This window comes from Leuciscus leuciscus (assembly GCF_965113295.1).
Source record: "Leuciscus leuciscus genome assembly, chromosome: 25".
Classification (NCBI taxonomy): Eukaryota; Metazoa; Chordata; class Actinopteri; order Cypriniformes; family Leuciscidae; genus Leuciscus; species Leuciscus leuciscus.
This window is the reverse complement of record NC_138724.1, coordinates 27291148-27309040: the sequence shown is the minus strand read 5'-3', so window position 1 is coordinate 27309040 and position 17893 is coordinate 27291148. Positions and strand designations below refer to the sequence as shown.

Genomic DNA, 17893 nt, shown 5'->3' with positions numbered 1-17893 from the left:
CATAAAGTTGTTGTTTTTTTCCACACAAACAGAAACATTAGACCAAAAATGTGCATCCTAAACTTTATTGGACTGTTTTAATAAAACTTTTTAAAAAATATTCTCAGATATAAAGATGAAGACTAAATACTGTAACTGAAGAGGTTAACAGCGTCAGATCAGTGTTTATTCCAAAAAACGGAAACTGGAAGGTTAAAAATAAAACAACACGAACTGAACATCACATCCAAATAAATGGAAACCGAATCAGGAAGTAACTCAAACTTGAGACAATACGGATCACAAAGCCGCAAGTTAAAGCCCATTTTCAGACTCAAAATGTCGAACTGTTTTGAAAGGATCAATGCGAGCTGTGAGAACAGCTGAGGACTCTTCCATAAAACTGGTTTGAGAATGAAGCTTTACAATACTGGGACCCTAAAAAACAGCCAACATGAACTCAAAACCTCAATGTAGATTTAAATCAAACAAAGTTGTGAAACTGCAGGTTGAAAGCATCTGGATCTCTCATCACTTGCAGCTGCTGATGGCCTGAGTGGCGTTTCGAACCGAAAATTTCGTTGAAGTTGACAATGAGGCTTTTGCTGCATTACAGAGTTCTGTCACAGTATATAGGGATGAATATGTGGCCGACCAGCAATCATCTCCAGTCTTCCGCTAGAACTCTTAGTATGCATGAAACACAAATGTAGAGAGTGAAAATGAAGGTAAAACAGAGGAGATGCAGGGTTTCACTCTCCCTTTGTGACCAAATCTTCAATGTAGGCGTCCAGCTCATCGTCACTGCTGATCTCAATGTCCTGCGGGACAAAATACACACATGAACTAAGGAAATTCCAAACATTCTTTCCCATTGATGAATCTAAACAGCTCATTATTCTCATTTCCCTGACAACAGTCCACAAAATCAAAACAAATAGCAAAATGGATATTATTATGTGTGAGAGTGTGTGTGTGCGCGTTTCAGACCTCCTGGACTTTCTGCAGAAGAGCGACGATGTTGGTTCTGAGTTTGCGGAGTTTCTCTTCAGATTCGCGTAGTTTGGCTTCTGCCCCGCTGCTCTTCTCCTCCACGGCTCGTGCCCGAGACTCGGCCCGCGTCTGGTAGGAATTACACAGACTCTGGAGTCCGGCCTCATACTGCTGGAAATACTCTTTCTGCAATGCACAAGACACTTATTTAAGCACTCAAATCATTTAGCCTTGTTATAAATATCTCAACGATAACGGTCTGTACTCACGATGGGAAAGGCCACAAGGTCCTCTGCGCTCATAGTGTTCACAGAATCTTTAGGGATTCGGAAATCCGGAGGGAAAAAATACCGTATAAACGTCCTGCGCAAAACAGACCATGAATGTAGGGATGAAAAACACACACACAAAAAAAAAAAACACATCATTAACAGAATCAAAACCACAAACACACCTCATCATGGTCACCAGGCCTTCTGTGGTCTCTCTGCTCGGCCCACTCTGAGTCGTGTCAGGCTCAGCAGCGGTGGGCGGAGTTACAGACCGCGCTGGACCCTGATTGGTGTCTGGACTTCGTGACTCTGGAGAGGCTGGACGCATAAGACGGACATCATCGCTGCCCTTAAACACCCTGAAAACAAACAAACACAAATGAACATTTGATGTGCAAAAGCAATTCGAATTTTAAAGTTGCGATGAAAAAGAAGCAGGGTCGGAAATTAACGGGGGTTTGAGGTAAAAATGCAAAAAATAAAATAAAAACATTGATAATTAGCATTTCCATCAGCCATATAGGTAAACATTTTGATGCGATAAACCTTTTTTCGCCAAAAAAAATCTTGGATGGAAACCTGGCTATAGATTTTTTTAATTCTAAAAATATACTTTGTATTATCATCTCATTTTGTTTTTTAATAATTTGGGTAATTTTGTAGCAATTGCTTTCACATGGCACATGGAGACTTTATTTGAAATTTTCAACAAAATTTGCACAGTAAATTTAAACAGAAAAAAAAGAAAATTGGAAACGATAGCACAAATAAATACAATAGAATAGAGACAAATGAAACATGGCTTTAAGTTAGAGGTGGGTCTAACAGTTGCATTCGGGTAAGAAATACTACAGAAGACAGATATTTTGAATACTTTGTGCGTATTTGAATATTTAAGCACTGTTAAACCACAAAAATAACTAAATTTGGTACTCACAAAACATTTATGAAAGGCGACTTTATGTGCACGGCACTTATATAGATCAGTGGTGTAAAATTATGTGCAATACCAAGTCAAGTCAAGTCAATTTATTTATAGAGCACAACATTACCACAACGTTTGTTGATCCAAAGTGCTTTACAGACGGTCAAAAGGTTAAGAGAAAAAATTATAACAATAATTATAAAAAATTAAATAAAAATAAATAAATAGACATAATACCAGCAACCCCGCACCAAAATTCAGGCCCTGTAACAAAACTATTCAACCTGAGCGAATAAAAGGAGTGAGTGAGAGGAGGCGGGTGTGTCAGTTTGCCATCGGAATCGTTTCAGATATTTCAGTATTGATACGTATTGAAATATCAATAATTTTGACAACACTAATTTGTAGGAGTTTCTAGGGGTTGAACGTTTTTTTAAGCCGACATTTATGTGAATAAAGTCAAGGCGTCCAGTCGCTGATGACGTCATTGATGAACAAATAAGCCTGAACCTCGAGCTGAGACTTGAACGCGGGTTGCCTTGTGCACAGCTATGGCGATATGACACAGCACTCCTACATAACAGCTTACTTTATCAGCTTTGGTCATTATATAAATCAGATACAGATTAAGTAGCACAGTAAAGATTACATTTATATGAAAGCATTAGTGAGAGATAGAGCGATAGTGTGTGAATTAATTTGCAGCGTCTCTCTACTATTAGTGAAGCTGTGGGTTTTAGTTACTAAGAAATACATGCTAGAACTTTTCAGTTTTTACGTTTTTTCATTGATAAATCACAGAAGAAAGTTTAGAATATATTTCAGCGCAACTGAATGATTGTGTGTGCAATCTTCACGTGATGAGCGCGCTACTGTCTGTATGTGTGTGCGTTACAATGCAGCAGCGCATTAGTTTAGGACAGTGATTAACATGCGTGTACAATAAGCTGTTTAAAACATGCATTCACCTTATAAATTGAACATCTAGATGGTATAATCAAACATATCTTGTGGAGCGCTCTGAGTATGCATGTATTTGTCATTTTAACTGTTGCAAACTGAGTGTAAAAGTGAACTTCAAAGATTTCTTATCCTGTTGCGCCCTCTATAGGCCATGATCAGCGACTAGTCGACGCCAAGTTTAAAAACGCCATGGCAGAGCATTAAAGTTGACTAGTCTGTGCAACCCCTAAGAGTTTCCCTTTCAGACACAACATTTATGGGAGGAGACTATTTAAATAAGTCACGCAACATGCTTTATGCAACATGGTTTGCTGTGGTATATTAACTGGCATATTTAACACTTGAAAAAGCATGTGTTCACCCTTTTTGGGACTGCCTTCTCACATTAATTTGCCCTGTTTAGTAAATCTGGCCCTTTCGTGTAGCATGTCATACATGTGGTAAATATTGATTAGTGTATGATTGTGCATGTACCAGCGGTCTCTTGGAGTGTTCATGGGAACGTAGTCGAACTTGACTTTCCAGCGTACATTGTCCTTTCCCGTCTCTACTGCGGTTACACGACCCGTGAACCACTCGCCGTTCACCTTTGCCTCCACCTGCATGCCTTTATCTACAACACACACCATTGATTAGATCTCGACCACACAATTCCACGCATCTCTTTACAATCCGAAATGATGTACATATATTACCTTTCTGTGCATTATTTTTTGTCGCATCTTTCTTCAGATCTTCATTAGTGCTATTCGTGATAACCTACGAGAGAAATTGAGATGAATTAAAGCTGTATTGAGTGTGAATTAAGCGGTGTGATGTGATTCTGTACCTCAGTGTTGGTCTGTTTGACTGGTACTGGTGCTGCTGCGACTGCTACTGGTTTTTTTTCCACTGCAGTTTTCCCTCGAGCCTGAACAGCCGCCGCCATCTTAGATTTTTTGGGTTGAGGTTCATCCTCTTCTGACGCACTGTCTTCTTCATCCTCCTCTTCTTCCTCCTCCTCTTCACTTTCTTCTTCCTCCTCGTCATCTTCCTCTTCTTGGACTCTACCCTTCTTTATGTTTCCTTTCTTGCTGGGTGGAGTTTGTTTGCCAGCAGTCTTGGCGGACGATGGCTAGCATAAAATAGTTGCGATATTTTTAAGCACAATGTGAACACACAAGATATTTAAAGTTTGAGTTTATGTATGTGTTTTTGAGTCGACTTACTGTAGCAGTGCGGCTCTGCATGGCACCTCTGCGAGCTGGCGTTTTTGTGGGTGGAGTTGGGGGCGGGGCAACAGGTTTGGGGGCGGGTTTTGTTGCCTTCGCTGCAGGTGACTGCTTCGCTTTGGGTGTAGGTGCTGGTGGGGTCCGCGTGGGTCGTGAAGGAGGCGTTGGTTTAGGGGGAGGAGTTTTTGTAATCTGCGGTTGACTGACAGCTTTTCTGACCACTGCAGGGAGAGGTGGTGAACGTGGGCGGGGTGCTGCTCGCTGGGATGAGCGGGTCGGCTATAAGGGTTCAACAAAATAGAGAGAACAATAAATAGCTTGAAACCTATCAAAAACATATCCAGGTCAAATGAACCCTTTATCTTAAAAAAAAAAAATAATGCCTATTTTAAGGATCTTTATTTTATGACAGTTAAGCATATTCCCAGTTATATGGAAGCTTGTTTCCGCCACAGAATAAAAAAAGGTAATTGCAACTTTTTATCTCGCAATTCTGATTTTTTATCAGAATTGCGTGATATAAAGTTGCAATTGTGTTATAAAGTCAAAATTGTGAGATACAAACTCGCAATAACGAGAGAAAAAAGTCAGAATTGCGAGTTTAGATCTCACAATTCTGACTTTATAACTCGCAATTCTGACTTTATAACACAATTGCAACTTTATAACTCACAATTCTGAGAAATAAAGTCAGAATTGTGAGATAAAAAGTAGCAATTATCTTTTGAAAATGTTTTATTCTGTGGCAGAAACAAGCTTCCATACAGTTTATTTATATATATACTATAAATCATGGTAAAAAAAATCAGTAAGTACAATGAAAAATGTCCAGCTACATTTGGCCAGAAAATGTGCTTAACTGCGTTGCAGATGTAAAAAATAATTTGGGCTGAAATATAACTTTTTTGTGTGCGATTCATCCACAAACATCTAGATACACACATACTGTACCTGAGGCGTGCGCTCTTCTGTAGATTTTGTACTGACATCTAGAGGCAGCCGTTTTATATCTGCTGCTGATTTTATTGTTGTGGTTTTCTGAATTAGGAGAAATAAAGCATAAATTTAACCAAAACAGACACAGCAAAGCTCAGAAGAGAGCTGAGGTGACAGACAGACCTGCAGGGACTCCAGTTTCTCCTGCTGCTGACGGATTTTATCTGACAGGTCTTTCTGTTTGTCCTCTGTCGACTTGATGTCTTTTTTCAAAACGCCGACGGGCAAATTCTGCTTCTGCTCAGACGCATCACACCTAACAGAACAGAACAAACAAAACAAAACAATAAGAAAAACACAGTCTTAAATGGTTAGACATGCTTCTGGTGTCCAGTTTCCCAACCTGTCCTGGGTTCCGTCCGGGTTCATGAGACACACCCAGCTGTCTGGGTACCGTTTGTCCACAGCATCCATCTGAAACGGCAACGTCCGCCATTTCAAACACTTATCTACAGGAAGATGAAAACAATTAAGAAATTAGATTTTATGGGGGTATTCAAGTAAAGTTCCAAGAGGCCCAGGCTCTATATTTTCTTCCGAGTGGAGGTCCAGACAATGCTTTTTTGCAATAGTTACACATTTTCATCTGAGCATCAGTAGTACTTAGTAGAAGAAAAAAAAAAATCCTAAACTCAAAACCTACAAAAAAAAAGCCCTATCCTCAAATAGTCAAAGATGAGGATATTGGGCCCTCCGAGCCAAAGCAGAGAGTCTGAGAATTTACACAATAAAAGTAACTGTATTTGCTACATTCTTGTTTTCTGCAGTGTTTAGCAAAATAATTAATCTAATGTTAAAATAACCACGTCATTGCAGCTATTAAATGTGGTGCTTTATGTCTTTAGCTGGAGAGAAGCAGCGCGTCACTTGAGTCACTCAACGGTACAATGAGAACTGTGCATGTGTGTAGAGAGTGTGTCTGTAATAGATGTGAAAGGTGAGCAGGAGAAGAGATAACCGCTCTACACTTTATTTTATTTCCAGTTCTATTTGTGACCAGAGTTGAATGTCTATTTGTCTGCTTTTTCCTCACTCAATCCCCATGTACGCAGATGAGTGTGATGTTTTTATTAAATTATTTGATTAAACCCGGGGAAAATACGCCATCTCTCGTCTCTCGTGGATCTTTTCCTCCGACACCACATATTGTTTTTGTCTCTCTGGGAAACAACATCTCAACTTCGTGTTACACATGGAACATAAAGGGCTTGAATCAAGCACATTTGGCTCTATATATCAATATTAGAGGATATAGCAGCAAAAACATAATTACCATAAACTGATTTATGATTTATAATTACCGTAGCTGATAAACTGAGTAATAAGCTGATTACTATAAACTGTAGAAAACGGTAAAATTATGCTAATGTGTCCGGTTAAACCTAGCCAGCGGTCCGCTATCTGAGGATGCATGTTCTAGGGTGTTCTGGTTGTTTCTTAGGGCACTGCTATGTGAATGCTTGGGTATTTTAGGTGTTTTTTTACCTGCCCAAGTCATAATAACCTACCCACATGACTCTGGTCTCTAGATAAGGGTCAAGTTCCGCCTTCAATGAAGTCTAGAAATTTTGTTTAAGAGTCTAATTGCTTAGTATATAATAATTAATAAAAATACACCAGTAACAAGTGTCACAATTAGAGGCAACATTCACATCGCACAAAAGCTTAATACTTTAATAATCAAATCAGTAAATGCAAAATATGTTTTTAGGATATAAATGTGTTTCTGGCATGTTAAAGGAAGCTTGTGAAGTGCTGAGAGTGAGTTTATGTTCGTACCACACTGGATGGTGACCGGTATCTCCATGGCTCTCCGTCGGCGAAATCGAATTTCATTTGATGGGACGGCGTTCCAGTTGGCCGACAAATAGCCAAATTCATCCCAGAATTTCACTATACCCTTCTGAGCTGTTGAGGGAAACATTTAATTCATGTTAAATTTATACAAATAAAAAAAAAAATGCCTGCGCATGTTAGTTATCATCAAAAAGAAGACAAACACATAGACTGACCTATACCGATGTCCTTCCAGTACTGGGCGAGATATTCTCCCATGGCCCTCAGTAAGTGTCTGTATTCTTTAGCGTCTGCAAAGTCCTGCTTGTTGTGTGTTGGCTCGAGCACTAGATAGGGAACATCCACCACTCCTACAACACCTCCACAGGCCCTGATACACACACACACACACACACACAGCGGTCATTCACACTGTTAATGCTATTGTTACTAGAGATGCACCGATGTATTGGCCGTCGATTTTTGATAAAAATTTACAACCATCGGCATGTCGGCTATAGCATGAAAAAGGTCAATATAACAATTGCTGTCTGAGTTTTAATGTTAATCAATTAACAAAAGACAAATAAAGATAAAAAAAAAAAAGATATAATAATATTAATAATTCGCTCACTACTCTTGACTAAATAACTTTTGTAACTTATCATAAGGATTAATATGTATAGGGCCCTGTGAAACTCGAAGGTATTCACTGCAACCCGTCAAAATAAAAGTTTTACTTAAAGTAATTGTGACAGAAATATATTACTGTTGTACAGTAGAATTTAGCTACGTCTCAATGTGTTAATAATATATGTATTTAATTTATACAGTGAAAAATATGCAGTGTTATTTTACATTTGTTTACTTTATTTCTGTACCTAAAAAAACTATTAAACCTACTTAAAAGCACTGTTTATTTCATATGTATCTTTGCTCTGTTGTATTTATGTTGGCCTGCTGAACGTTAAATGGATCCAATCCATGTTTAGAAATTATTTGATGATGCAACGTAATGCATGTTTATTTTTTTTACTTTGCTGATTTAAAACATGATGAAAACACTTATCTATTTTAATGACAAAAGTTCAAATAAGAGAGCAAGTGACAAATATCGAAATCGGCCAATAATTGTTTGTTAAAATCGGTATCGGCCCCCAAAAAAATCCTATCGGTGCATCCCTAACTGTTACACATCAGCTTGTATAATGCATAATGTATAATATCTGTGTGTGATTTTCACTCACATTCCTCCCTCCAGCTGTGGTCCCGTCTTCTCGTACATCTTAATAAGACGGCTGCAGTTATAGACGAACATACCATCCTGGTCTCGCCTCTCGATGTTCACGCCAAATATAAAGTTCAGCTCCTTGGGTTCTTTCAAAGCTCTGAAATGACAAAACGCTGATTTGAAACTGTGTTTTGTGAGCGTTATACAAATAAATCTTGACAATTGTCAACAAGTGTGTTTTCAAGGATATGAGGCTATATTAGACTAAAGTCAAATGCGATAGCTATAAAACATCTTTAAGAGGTCATAGTGTATTTGTAGGAGTGGATGGGTGTGTGTTACTTTTGTTTGGATGCATGGATGGCTTGTTTTCTAGTAGCTTCGGCACGTAACGCCACAGCCGAATCCTGCGCCTTTCTGAGTGCGGCCTGAAATCATATGAAACAAATTTATTAAAAACCTGCATATACGACAAACTCATAAGTGCAATTTATGAGCGTCTAAATTCAAATTTGTTTAATAAATAGATCAAAATTGATAAATAGTCCAGAGTTCTGTTCTGGGTCTGTGTCTTACTCTGGCTTCTTTGGATAGGTCATCACCAAGCTTTAACTCCAGGGCACGAGCTTTACTCTCGGACTCCCGCGCCTTCTCCTCAGCTAGAGAGGAAGTGAAACATACGCACATGTCAAGTGCCATTTATTTATAGTGTTTTTCCTACATTTAAATTTTTTTGCCAGCTGCCAAAACTATTTTTTTAGTCCCGCCAAAGCCTTATTTGATCAGTTATTGTGATTTATGAGTGATGTTGATGACAGCTGCGCATGTTAACTGAGAGAGAGAACGAGCAAAGAGCCCCTCCTCCCCCTCTCTCTCCGTCTTCAAACTAAGCACCGTCTTTGCTCGCTCTCCAATTAATTAAAATCAGCAATGCAACGCTGTTTGCTACCAGTAAAAAGCGCAGAAGAAGAGATGATTGATTGGTATGTTTAACATCTCTCAACCAGTGTTTCAACTGTGGAAAGATATCGATAAAACAGCTTGAGAATAATGCACTATATTGCATGTGTAAATGTAAATGATTAAATTTAAAAAATGAATTGGAGTAGAGTAGTTGATTGACAGGCGATCTGACCAATCATAATCCGCCATCCACCGAATCCGCCATTTTTGTCCGACAAAGCAGCCAGGAGAGTTAGTAGATTAACGTTGGAGGATTTGAAGTGTACTGACGTCTTCCCGCAGTTAAAACAACATTTCTTATGTTCATTCATGTTTGTTTGATGCTATAAATGAACTAGAAGGAATAGATGATCGGTTCACGAGCAGCTTTAACTGAGGCTCTACAGCGATCTGTCAGACACATTAAAGAGCCACAAAACGGTATTTATTGTTTAAATTTCGTTTAAAAAAATTACCAAATTTGAAAGGTGAGACTTTGTTTCATATCAAGTATGATATGAACCCCATTGAAAACCTCTGGAATGTGATCAAGAGGAAGATGGACGGTCACAAGCCATCAAACAAAGCCGAGCTGCTTGAATCTTTGCACCAGGAGTGGCATAAAGTCACCCAACATTAGTATTGTGTTGTTTAAAAATTAATATGAAATTATTTTCTTTCCATTATTCGAGGTCTGACAACACTGCATCTTTTGTGTTATTTTGACCAGTTGTCGTTTTCTGCAAATAAATGCTCTAAATGACAATATATTTATTTGGAATTTGGGAGAAATGTTGTCAGGAGTTTATAGAATCAAGCAAAATTGTTAATTTTACCCAAACACATCCCTATAAATAGTAAAACCAGAGAAACTGATAATTTTGCAGTGGTCTCTTAATTTTTTCCAGAGCTGTATATGTATGTATATGTGTGTGTGTGTGTGTGTGTGTATATATATATATATATATATATATAGTTTTCTGGCGCGTAATTTTAAACACCTTCTACCTTATTTTGTTTATTCTCAGGTTAGGTATATATATATATATATATATACACACACATACACATAAAAAACACCTCCTAACCACCGCCGGTGGTTGGTCCATTACCACCGTCCCAGCCCTATATATACACACACTACATAAATCATTATACAAGAAAAGACAAAAGAAGAAGACCTGGGACAGAGACATAAGTGATTTGATTGTACAGCACAATGTCTAATTTCACTAAGAATCTAGTCTAAAACCCATTTACATTTCCTCATCTGTTCGAATCTTTAATCAAAGGAAGTGTGAGATGAGATGATGCCTTTACAAACATGCCCATTTCCTGTGTGCTTTTAAAGCAAGCATCTACATATGTCAACACTCATCGTTCAGTATTTGTGGAGCATAAAAGCAGAAACGGTCAGATAGAGGAAATGCTATCATAACCCACAAAGCCGAAAGTCAACTTCCCTTAACACCCACCAGCGATGCTAGTCCAGTTTGAGCCGTTTGTGTAGGCTAGGGCTAAACTCACCGAGTTTCGAGAGGTGATCTGCCTTCTTGACCTCCTGCTCCGCACGGGTTTTAAAGCGCGTCGACGTGTATTTGTACATCCTGGAAGTCAAAAGGACAGGCTGTTCTGTATTTGGGATTGTTTTTGCCAACACTTTTTCAGTACTTTTTCACAACATGAAGAGGTTTGATATGTGTGAAGCTGGTATTTTTTCATGTTTACCTAGGGTTATACAAGCAACAGGACAATCGCTTGGTTCGGACTTTGTGACCCTGAATGAAGATCCTCATCCTGGGGTCGATGTACAGGACAGCAGCATACGCACGGAAGGACCTCCTCTCTGGCTTTCTGTTTATGACAACAAATGTACATTCAGCATAAACATCCAACATTACATTAACATGTTAAAAACCCACACTGTATGCCAGCTCAAGAGAAACAGAGTAGTGCAGGTGTGACGTCACTTTGTAGGCCAATCGGCGGTTAGCATCACGCTGGTTCCCTCGAGAAAAACCCAATAGGATTTAGCCATAGGCTTTTGGATTATCGCTAAAAACATGCGCTGTGATCAACAAAAGCTTATGATACTTGCACGTTTTGTCCATCAAGATAATTATCACAGATGAACACAACTTTTATGAATTTTGAAGCTTAAATGCAGTCGCCTGAGGTCAAAAGCTAAAGGTAGGCTATTAACGAACTACATCACGGTCCCACGACTTCAACGTCACACTAAGCCTCCGACAACTCTTTCAGTTTTTATCTAAAAACATTTTCCATGAACGTTTGAGTTGAAATAGTTTATAAGAGCACAATTATAAGCATAACAATGCTGTAAAAGCGGACTGAGTTTACTTGTTCGGTGTTTAATCTCCTCGACAGCCTCTGTAGTCTCATTTAGCCACTTGTTAGCAACCTAGCGCCTTTTTCAAGACACGTAACAGCTTCAAAAAAATCATGTAGTTTATGTCGTAGAATAAAACGTGAAAGTGTCTTGAGCTTGTGTTCATCACAAACCTTATTTCAGCCATTTAACCAAAATCCCATTCTAAAAACCCATTGACTTGCTAAAATGCAACTCGCTTCTGCGTTTTGGCCTACAAAGTGATGTCATGCCTACACCACTCTATATCAGTCAGTTTATGACAAATCCTGCTCCCGGAGGGCCAACTTTCTGTAGAGTTTAGCTCACACCTGTCTGGAAGTTTCTAGAAATCCTGAAGATCTTGACTAGCTGGTTTAAGTGTGCTTCGAGTTAGTGCTGCTTGATTATGGCAAAAATCACAATTATTTAACATTATTATTGGTGGGTGATGATATGATCAAAGTCTTATTTCAAAATACGAGTCTTTTAAAATATCAGTGAAATTTCACTATTATCGAAATTAATAATAGGTTAACTAATGTAAGAAAAAGGTCCTCAAAGCAATTACATATGACAAGTAAACAGTTAGCAATACAATAAGAACAAAGAAACGAATTACAAACAAAACGGACAAATAAGTAGAGCAGAATGAAAATATGAATTAAATAAAAGGAAGTGTTTTAAGTTTTCAGGAAGATGTACTAACAGTGGTATTCAGATAAGTAATAGCCTACAAAAGAAAATCGAATAATCAAATGTAAAATAACACTGCTGCATACATTAAATATAAATTAATCCTTATTAAATCTACTTAAGTTATTCAGGCAAGATCAGTGAGTGATTTCCCTTCGTCATTTGTTGTTTGATTATCATTAAAGACATATTGTGGCTGCTAAAGATTTGCCAATTTCAGCAATCCTATAAGATCATTACAAATTACACTGTACGACATGGATCTAATAAACTTGGGTACCACATGTACAGTATGTAGACTGTATGAGTACCCAAGTTTATTACATCCATGTCGTACAGTCTAATTGAATCTCCGAATTGAATCTGTAATTGAATCTCCGTAGCCTATTGAACCTTAGGCTACAACACAAGTTAGTACAGAAGAATAAAGCGGCATCAGCATTCGCTAGTGGTGAACAAATAGAGCAAGATGAATCGCAATTTGGCAATTGTGGTTTTTATGTACACTGGAAAAAAGAGGAGGAAGAGAAAGAGGAGAATATGGACGTGGTCATGGCTAGGGAAGAGAGGACGATCTCGCAAATGGCAAAAGTAGTTTTAAGTTTTAGCGCCATGTCGCGTTGATCAATACGCCATTTCATGTTGCATTTCTATTGGCTAGTCAGTAGACGTAGGTCGTAGCAGCAAACACACTGTGAGATGATCATGATAAATTTATGACAGTGTCAGAAAATAATCGCAGGCTATCTTTGGTCGAGAGAGTGTGACAACGGCCAGCTTTGAACCTCTCTCACTGAACGACGGAGGACCACCGTTTAGGAGCCACGACTAAAGAAATCGCCACGATTGGTCATCTCTAATCTGGGACAGCCCAAAATCATACATTGTGTACCGGGAATAAGTCTGCTGTCACTTAAAGAGCAAATGGACGGATCCAATAAACTGTTCTTTCAAACACGTCCCGCAGTTTAGCAACAGTAGACTGCATTTTACAACACTCACTTATTTGGCTGATTTGGATGTTAAAGTCCCTCTGTAGTCAATAAGTTTATCCCTTAAAACTCATCTTTCATCACCAAAATGACATTTTTCAACGTTTTTTTCCTTGATGCCTTAAAATAGCTTGAATGTAACTCTACGCCCTTGCCTCATTTAGTATACGCGGTTCTATGAATATGCAAATTAGCCCCGCCTCCACTCACTGAGATCCACACGGTGATCTGATTGGTTACAAGGTAGTTTATGACATCAGAAACACCAGCGATTTCAAACCGTGTTTTTGAGACTGTCTTTGGTTCACTGCAGTTTTAAGGAGAAAATACTCAGCAATGGTGTCGACTTATGAATTTGCACATGGTTTGTCTTGAAGCATATTAAAAACACCATATAGACATATAAACAACATTAAAAACTTGATTTTAACCAAAGGGGGACTTTAAGTTTGGACTTTTAGGGAGGAAATAAAAGCACACCGCTGTGAAGGAAGGTGCGCTGGACGGCATATGCAGCAACGCCACAATGATCGTTTAATATGTTTCCATATCCAAAATCGAAAATCATTTATGATTAATCGCACAGCCCTACTTAAGAGTTGTTGCTAAGATCTGTAGAAATTGGACAGGATTAGAAAACCCTGGTTATGAAAATTAGCGAATGCACTCACACTCCCTCTACGGGCGTCCCGGCCATCATAATGTCCTGGTGGTCCGTCTCCACATCCAGCTCCGGCTCTCGGTTATCCATCAACTTCAAATTATAAACTACAACCAGCGTACCTACGAACACACAATACTCAGATTTAACGGCCTCACCAGACACAATCTGATTAACCGGCCTTCATTTCAGACAAAGTGCTGTAAAAACCAACCGCTGGGTCCTTCGATCTTCTTGAACTGCCGAAATAGCTGCTCTTCGTTCTTAAAAGGAGAATACTTAAAGATGAGTTCAGTCTCAGTAGCGTACTTCTCAGTGTCTTGAGTCAGAGGCTGCTGGGTCTTCACGTCCCAACTGGGTAATGGGACAATCACCTACGAGAACAGGCCAAAAGCATTTAGAGCGAAAAGCTCTTCGCTTAGACTGAGCGTTTGTGTATCCATCAGCTTCTTACCTCATCCAGACCCTCTTCTTCATGAAACGTACGCGACAAAAACAAACACGTTAATTTGTCGTCTTTTTTGGTGAAAAGAATGAAGTCCTTCCCTATACGCATGGAACCCCTAAAAGAGACCAGGAGGACGTACATAAAAAAAACATAAATAACGAGATAATGGCAGTTCATCGGCTTCCAAGAAAAGCGTAACGATACTTACGACTTTAATCCGTTTCCATACTGGCCGATGTGAGTAGACTCTGGGAAACGTTTGCTCGATTTGCCGAACTGGATGACATGAGTGGCTTCACCTATTCAAAACAGTTCTGTTGTCATCACTGTTGTGTATGAGATCTCGAGTGAAAATGCATGCATTTTGTGGTATGAAGGGTTTGGTTTTCTTTGCTTTACTCACTGGGGTCCATTCCAGTGCCATCGTCAAGAAAACACAGCATAAACCCGCCTCTCAGATCTGGTCTCTTCTCTGATTGGTGGTAACAAATGAATATTAACAATCTATTTTGTTATACTACAGATTTTAGCCAATGTTGACATTTATTTCTACAACTTAGTTAAAACCACTGTATCTAACCTGTGTAGATGTCTATCCGTGTGGCATTGGCGTCTCTGTAGAAAAGAAATGGAGTGGATGTTCACTTCAACAGTGCAAATCTTTTTGATGATAGAAGCTCTTTTTACAGCTAGTATTAAGATGCCAGTAAGTTTTGGTTGATAAGATCACAAGTAGACGAGGGAGACACACTCAAGTTTACACCTGGTGTTTTAATCAGTCTCTTTTGTCCACTTTCAATCACTTCTGTCCTGATTTCTTCAAGGGGAGGGTCTGTGAGCGGGTAAATGTATGGTTTTTTTCCGATCTTTCGATCTAATGGATGAAATAAGCTCGTGCAATTTACATATGAACACGACTGGAAACAACGGAAACACACACGGAGAGCATCAGCTTTAGTTTCTGCTCTGACAGACACAAGACCAGCCGAACGCTGTGAGTGTGTGTTAGAAATCAGGAATGGTGAGAGAACATTGCGCTTGGTATGTTTTTCATCTTCAAACCAAACTTGGGTCTCCAGCCGATAAAGTTGAAATTCCGTCTGGCTCGATCTCTTCTCATAATGTCACTCATTAGATCAGTAGACGGAGAGAAGACGGTCTTCTGTGGCTGTTTGAACACATTCGTCCACATGAGTGTTTACACTACGAAAGCAATCCGGTCGAATGCGTTTTCAACTCCCTCTGGAAGTGGTGGAAAGTGGACAAGCTCAAAACGTTAACAACTGTATTTAGTGTCATCCACTTGTGATCCGATCGACCAAAACTCATCTTAATACCAGGTGAAAACAGCGCCTTAGTGTCAGAAATATTTATTTTTAAAAACTAAATTGTGTTTGTACCTTGAGTTGTCCACTAGTTCAGCCAAAGCTCCAAAAAGAAACTCATGGGTTGTCCTGTTGGCAATAATAGAATCGATAAACACAAAAGAAATTACCTTTTTCATGGCCACTGTTACTTTTGTCCTTTATGGCGATAAATACCCAAGTATTTGTCAAAATATAATTCATACATTATTAGAACATTGTTATACATGTCTAAACAGAGCAACATCCCCATTCAAATTGTTCTTTGGCCTCCAGTTCACAAAAACATACATCGTTTGCAATCCCATTAATAATGGGCGCATTACTTTGCTCATCAATGCTACAGTAACTTCCACTGAAACAATAAATAATTTCTGGGTGTGTTGTCATTGCAAACTGCTTTACGGAGGGTAGAAGCAGGATCCTACTGACTGTTCACGGACCATGCAATGCATGTCGGCACTCAAAAATGACCGCTTTTGAGAATCACAAGTTCCAATCTGATTGGCTGAGTCAGGGCGCACAAGCTTTTAGCAGTCCGATGGAGAACAAGGTTTCACGTCATCTTTTGTTTTGTTGCTTGCAAGAAAATCTGTACCGCCAACTCAAATTGATACTTACGAGTTTGTGTGCAGATATTCAAAGGTGAGCTGAGCTCGGTTTAGCGAGCTATAATTTGTGTAGGCCATCGTCTCAAAATAAAACAAATTAAAAAAGAAAACTAGCTGATTGTATTCACGTCTCGTCTCTACATTCTTCCCATTTCATGAGAATCATGTGTGATTGTTCAACACCTAGAAAACAAACAAAAACAAGCATTGTCAGTACAAACTAGCCATCCAACGCAAAATTGTGATGTATGACCTGTTTACAAACTCATTGGAAAAGACTGTTCAAAAAGGAATATTAACACTGTTTAATGGGATCTATGGGATTTAAACTTTTTTTAAATGGTGACAACAATGGGTGATATGTTTCAAACAGTAATGTGCTTCGTTACTGTTATGTTGCATCCAGTGATATAATTTCTTTGGAAATTAATAATATTAAATTGCACTTTTAGTTCGATTTCAACTGTAAAAGTCTTGACTATGGGATGACAATATATTTGCAATGCATTCCTATGGGATTCAAGTGCGTTGCATTGTGGGATTCCACGCAGTGTTATGTTGTATACTGCATTCTGGCAAATGTAGTTGCATACTTTTGCATATTTTTGCAGTATGTGGTATGCATACTGTGCAAAGTAGTATGTTTTTGCGAGAATAACCTAAAATTTGAGAGAAGTATTAGTACTTGTTGAAAACATACAAAACTATAGGCTAGCATTTGCCATTCTGTGTGCTTTTTCCATCTAGTCATATTAAAGGTTTAGTCATACACTTTTTTTTGCCAATTATACGAACAGCAAATGATGTACCAAACCAAAATGATACCCTTTCCTTTAGCATCCATGATGCATTTTTTGAACCTTTACAGACTTTTGCTTTAAAATGATTTAAAATGCATATTTCCCCCCCTCCTGGGCTAAATAATGACCCAGACAGGTGAGCTCATGAGTGGGGTTTTTACTGTCTGTCCTTGAACTGATTAAATTCACACAGAAACACACGCGAGGCCATCACATGCTGCCAAGGCCCTTGAGATCCATGCAACAGCAGAGACTCAACTGCTAACACTTTCATTCGCCAAACACTCAAATCAGCATCTAAATCAATCAAATTTAACTCCTGGCTCACACAATAAAGCATGCACAGACGAACTGGTCAAATAACTGCGGCCTGGCCAGAAACAACCGTCTTCATTTACAAAAACCAACAGCCTTTGTACAGTAACACAAGCAGTAAATGTGATTTCAATAATGCAAACCATTTAACCACTCTTCTACCTCCGTTTCTTTTTATCCAACGATTTCTGCCTGCTGCATGAGGAAAACTACGAAACAAAACGTGTTTATTCCTTTTTCGTTCATAGAAAGTAGATGCAAGGCCTCGAATCGCTCCAGCAAGCGCTTTCCCTCGAACAACACACACGAGCACGGAGACAGCTTGCCCCGCCCTCCTCGCGACGCTCAGC

At 38.9% G+C, this 17893-nt stretch overlaps 1 protein-coding gene across 1 annotated transcript; it reads right to left on the bottom strand.

The window, feature by feature from the left end:
- Positions 1–47: 47 nt before the first annotated feature.
- On the bottom strand, positions 48–17869 carry morc2 (MORC family CW-type zinc finger 2). The gene is made up of 27 exons (XM_082160115.1): positions 17706–17869; positions 16439–16611; positions 15854–15907; positions 15034–15068; positions 14857–14925; positions 14662–14752; positions 14460–14568; positions 14220–14379; positions 14016–14127; positions 11017–11142; positions 10816–10895; positions 8923–9005; positions 8689–8774; positions 8363–8503; positions 7352–7506; positions 7119–7247; positions 5683–5788; positions 5463–5595; positions 5295–5381; positions 4341–4622; positions 3962–4246; positions 3828–3891; positions 3607–3745; positions 1427–1603; positions 1242–1335; positions 970–1158; positions 48–800 (listed from the first exon to the last, which is right to left on the bottom strand). Exons 2-27 carry the CDS (start codon positions 16504–16506, stop codon positions 732–734), a joined length of 3123 nt encoding a protein of 1040 aa, XP_082016241.1. The 5' UTR covers positions 16507–16611; positions 17706–17869; the 3' UTR covers positions 48–731.
- Between the last annotated feature and the right edge of the window lie 24 nt (positions 17870–17893).

What these genes read in the sequence shown, in the direction of transcription:
- morc2 (XM_082160115.1), bottom strand. Translation starts at nt 16,506, where the DNA reads ATGGCCTACACAAATTATAGCTCGCTAAACCGAGCTCAGCTCACCTTT. An exon ending in GAAGATCGAAGGACCCAGCG is followed by an intron (nt 14,128 to 14,219) that starts GTTGGTTTTTAC and finishes GTGTGTTCGTAG; the next exon opens with GTACGCTGGTTGTAGTTTAT. An exon ending in AGATCACCTCTCGAAACTCG is followed by an intron (nt 9,006 to 10,815) that starts GTGAGTTTAGCC and finishes CTTCCTCTCTAG; the next exon opens with CTGAGGAGAAGGCGCGGGAG.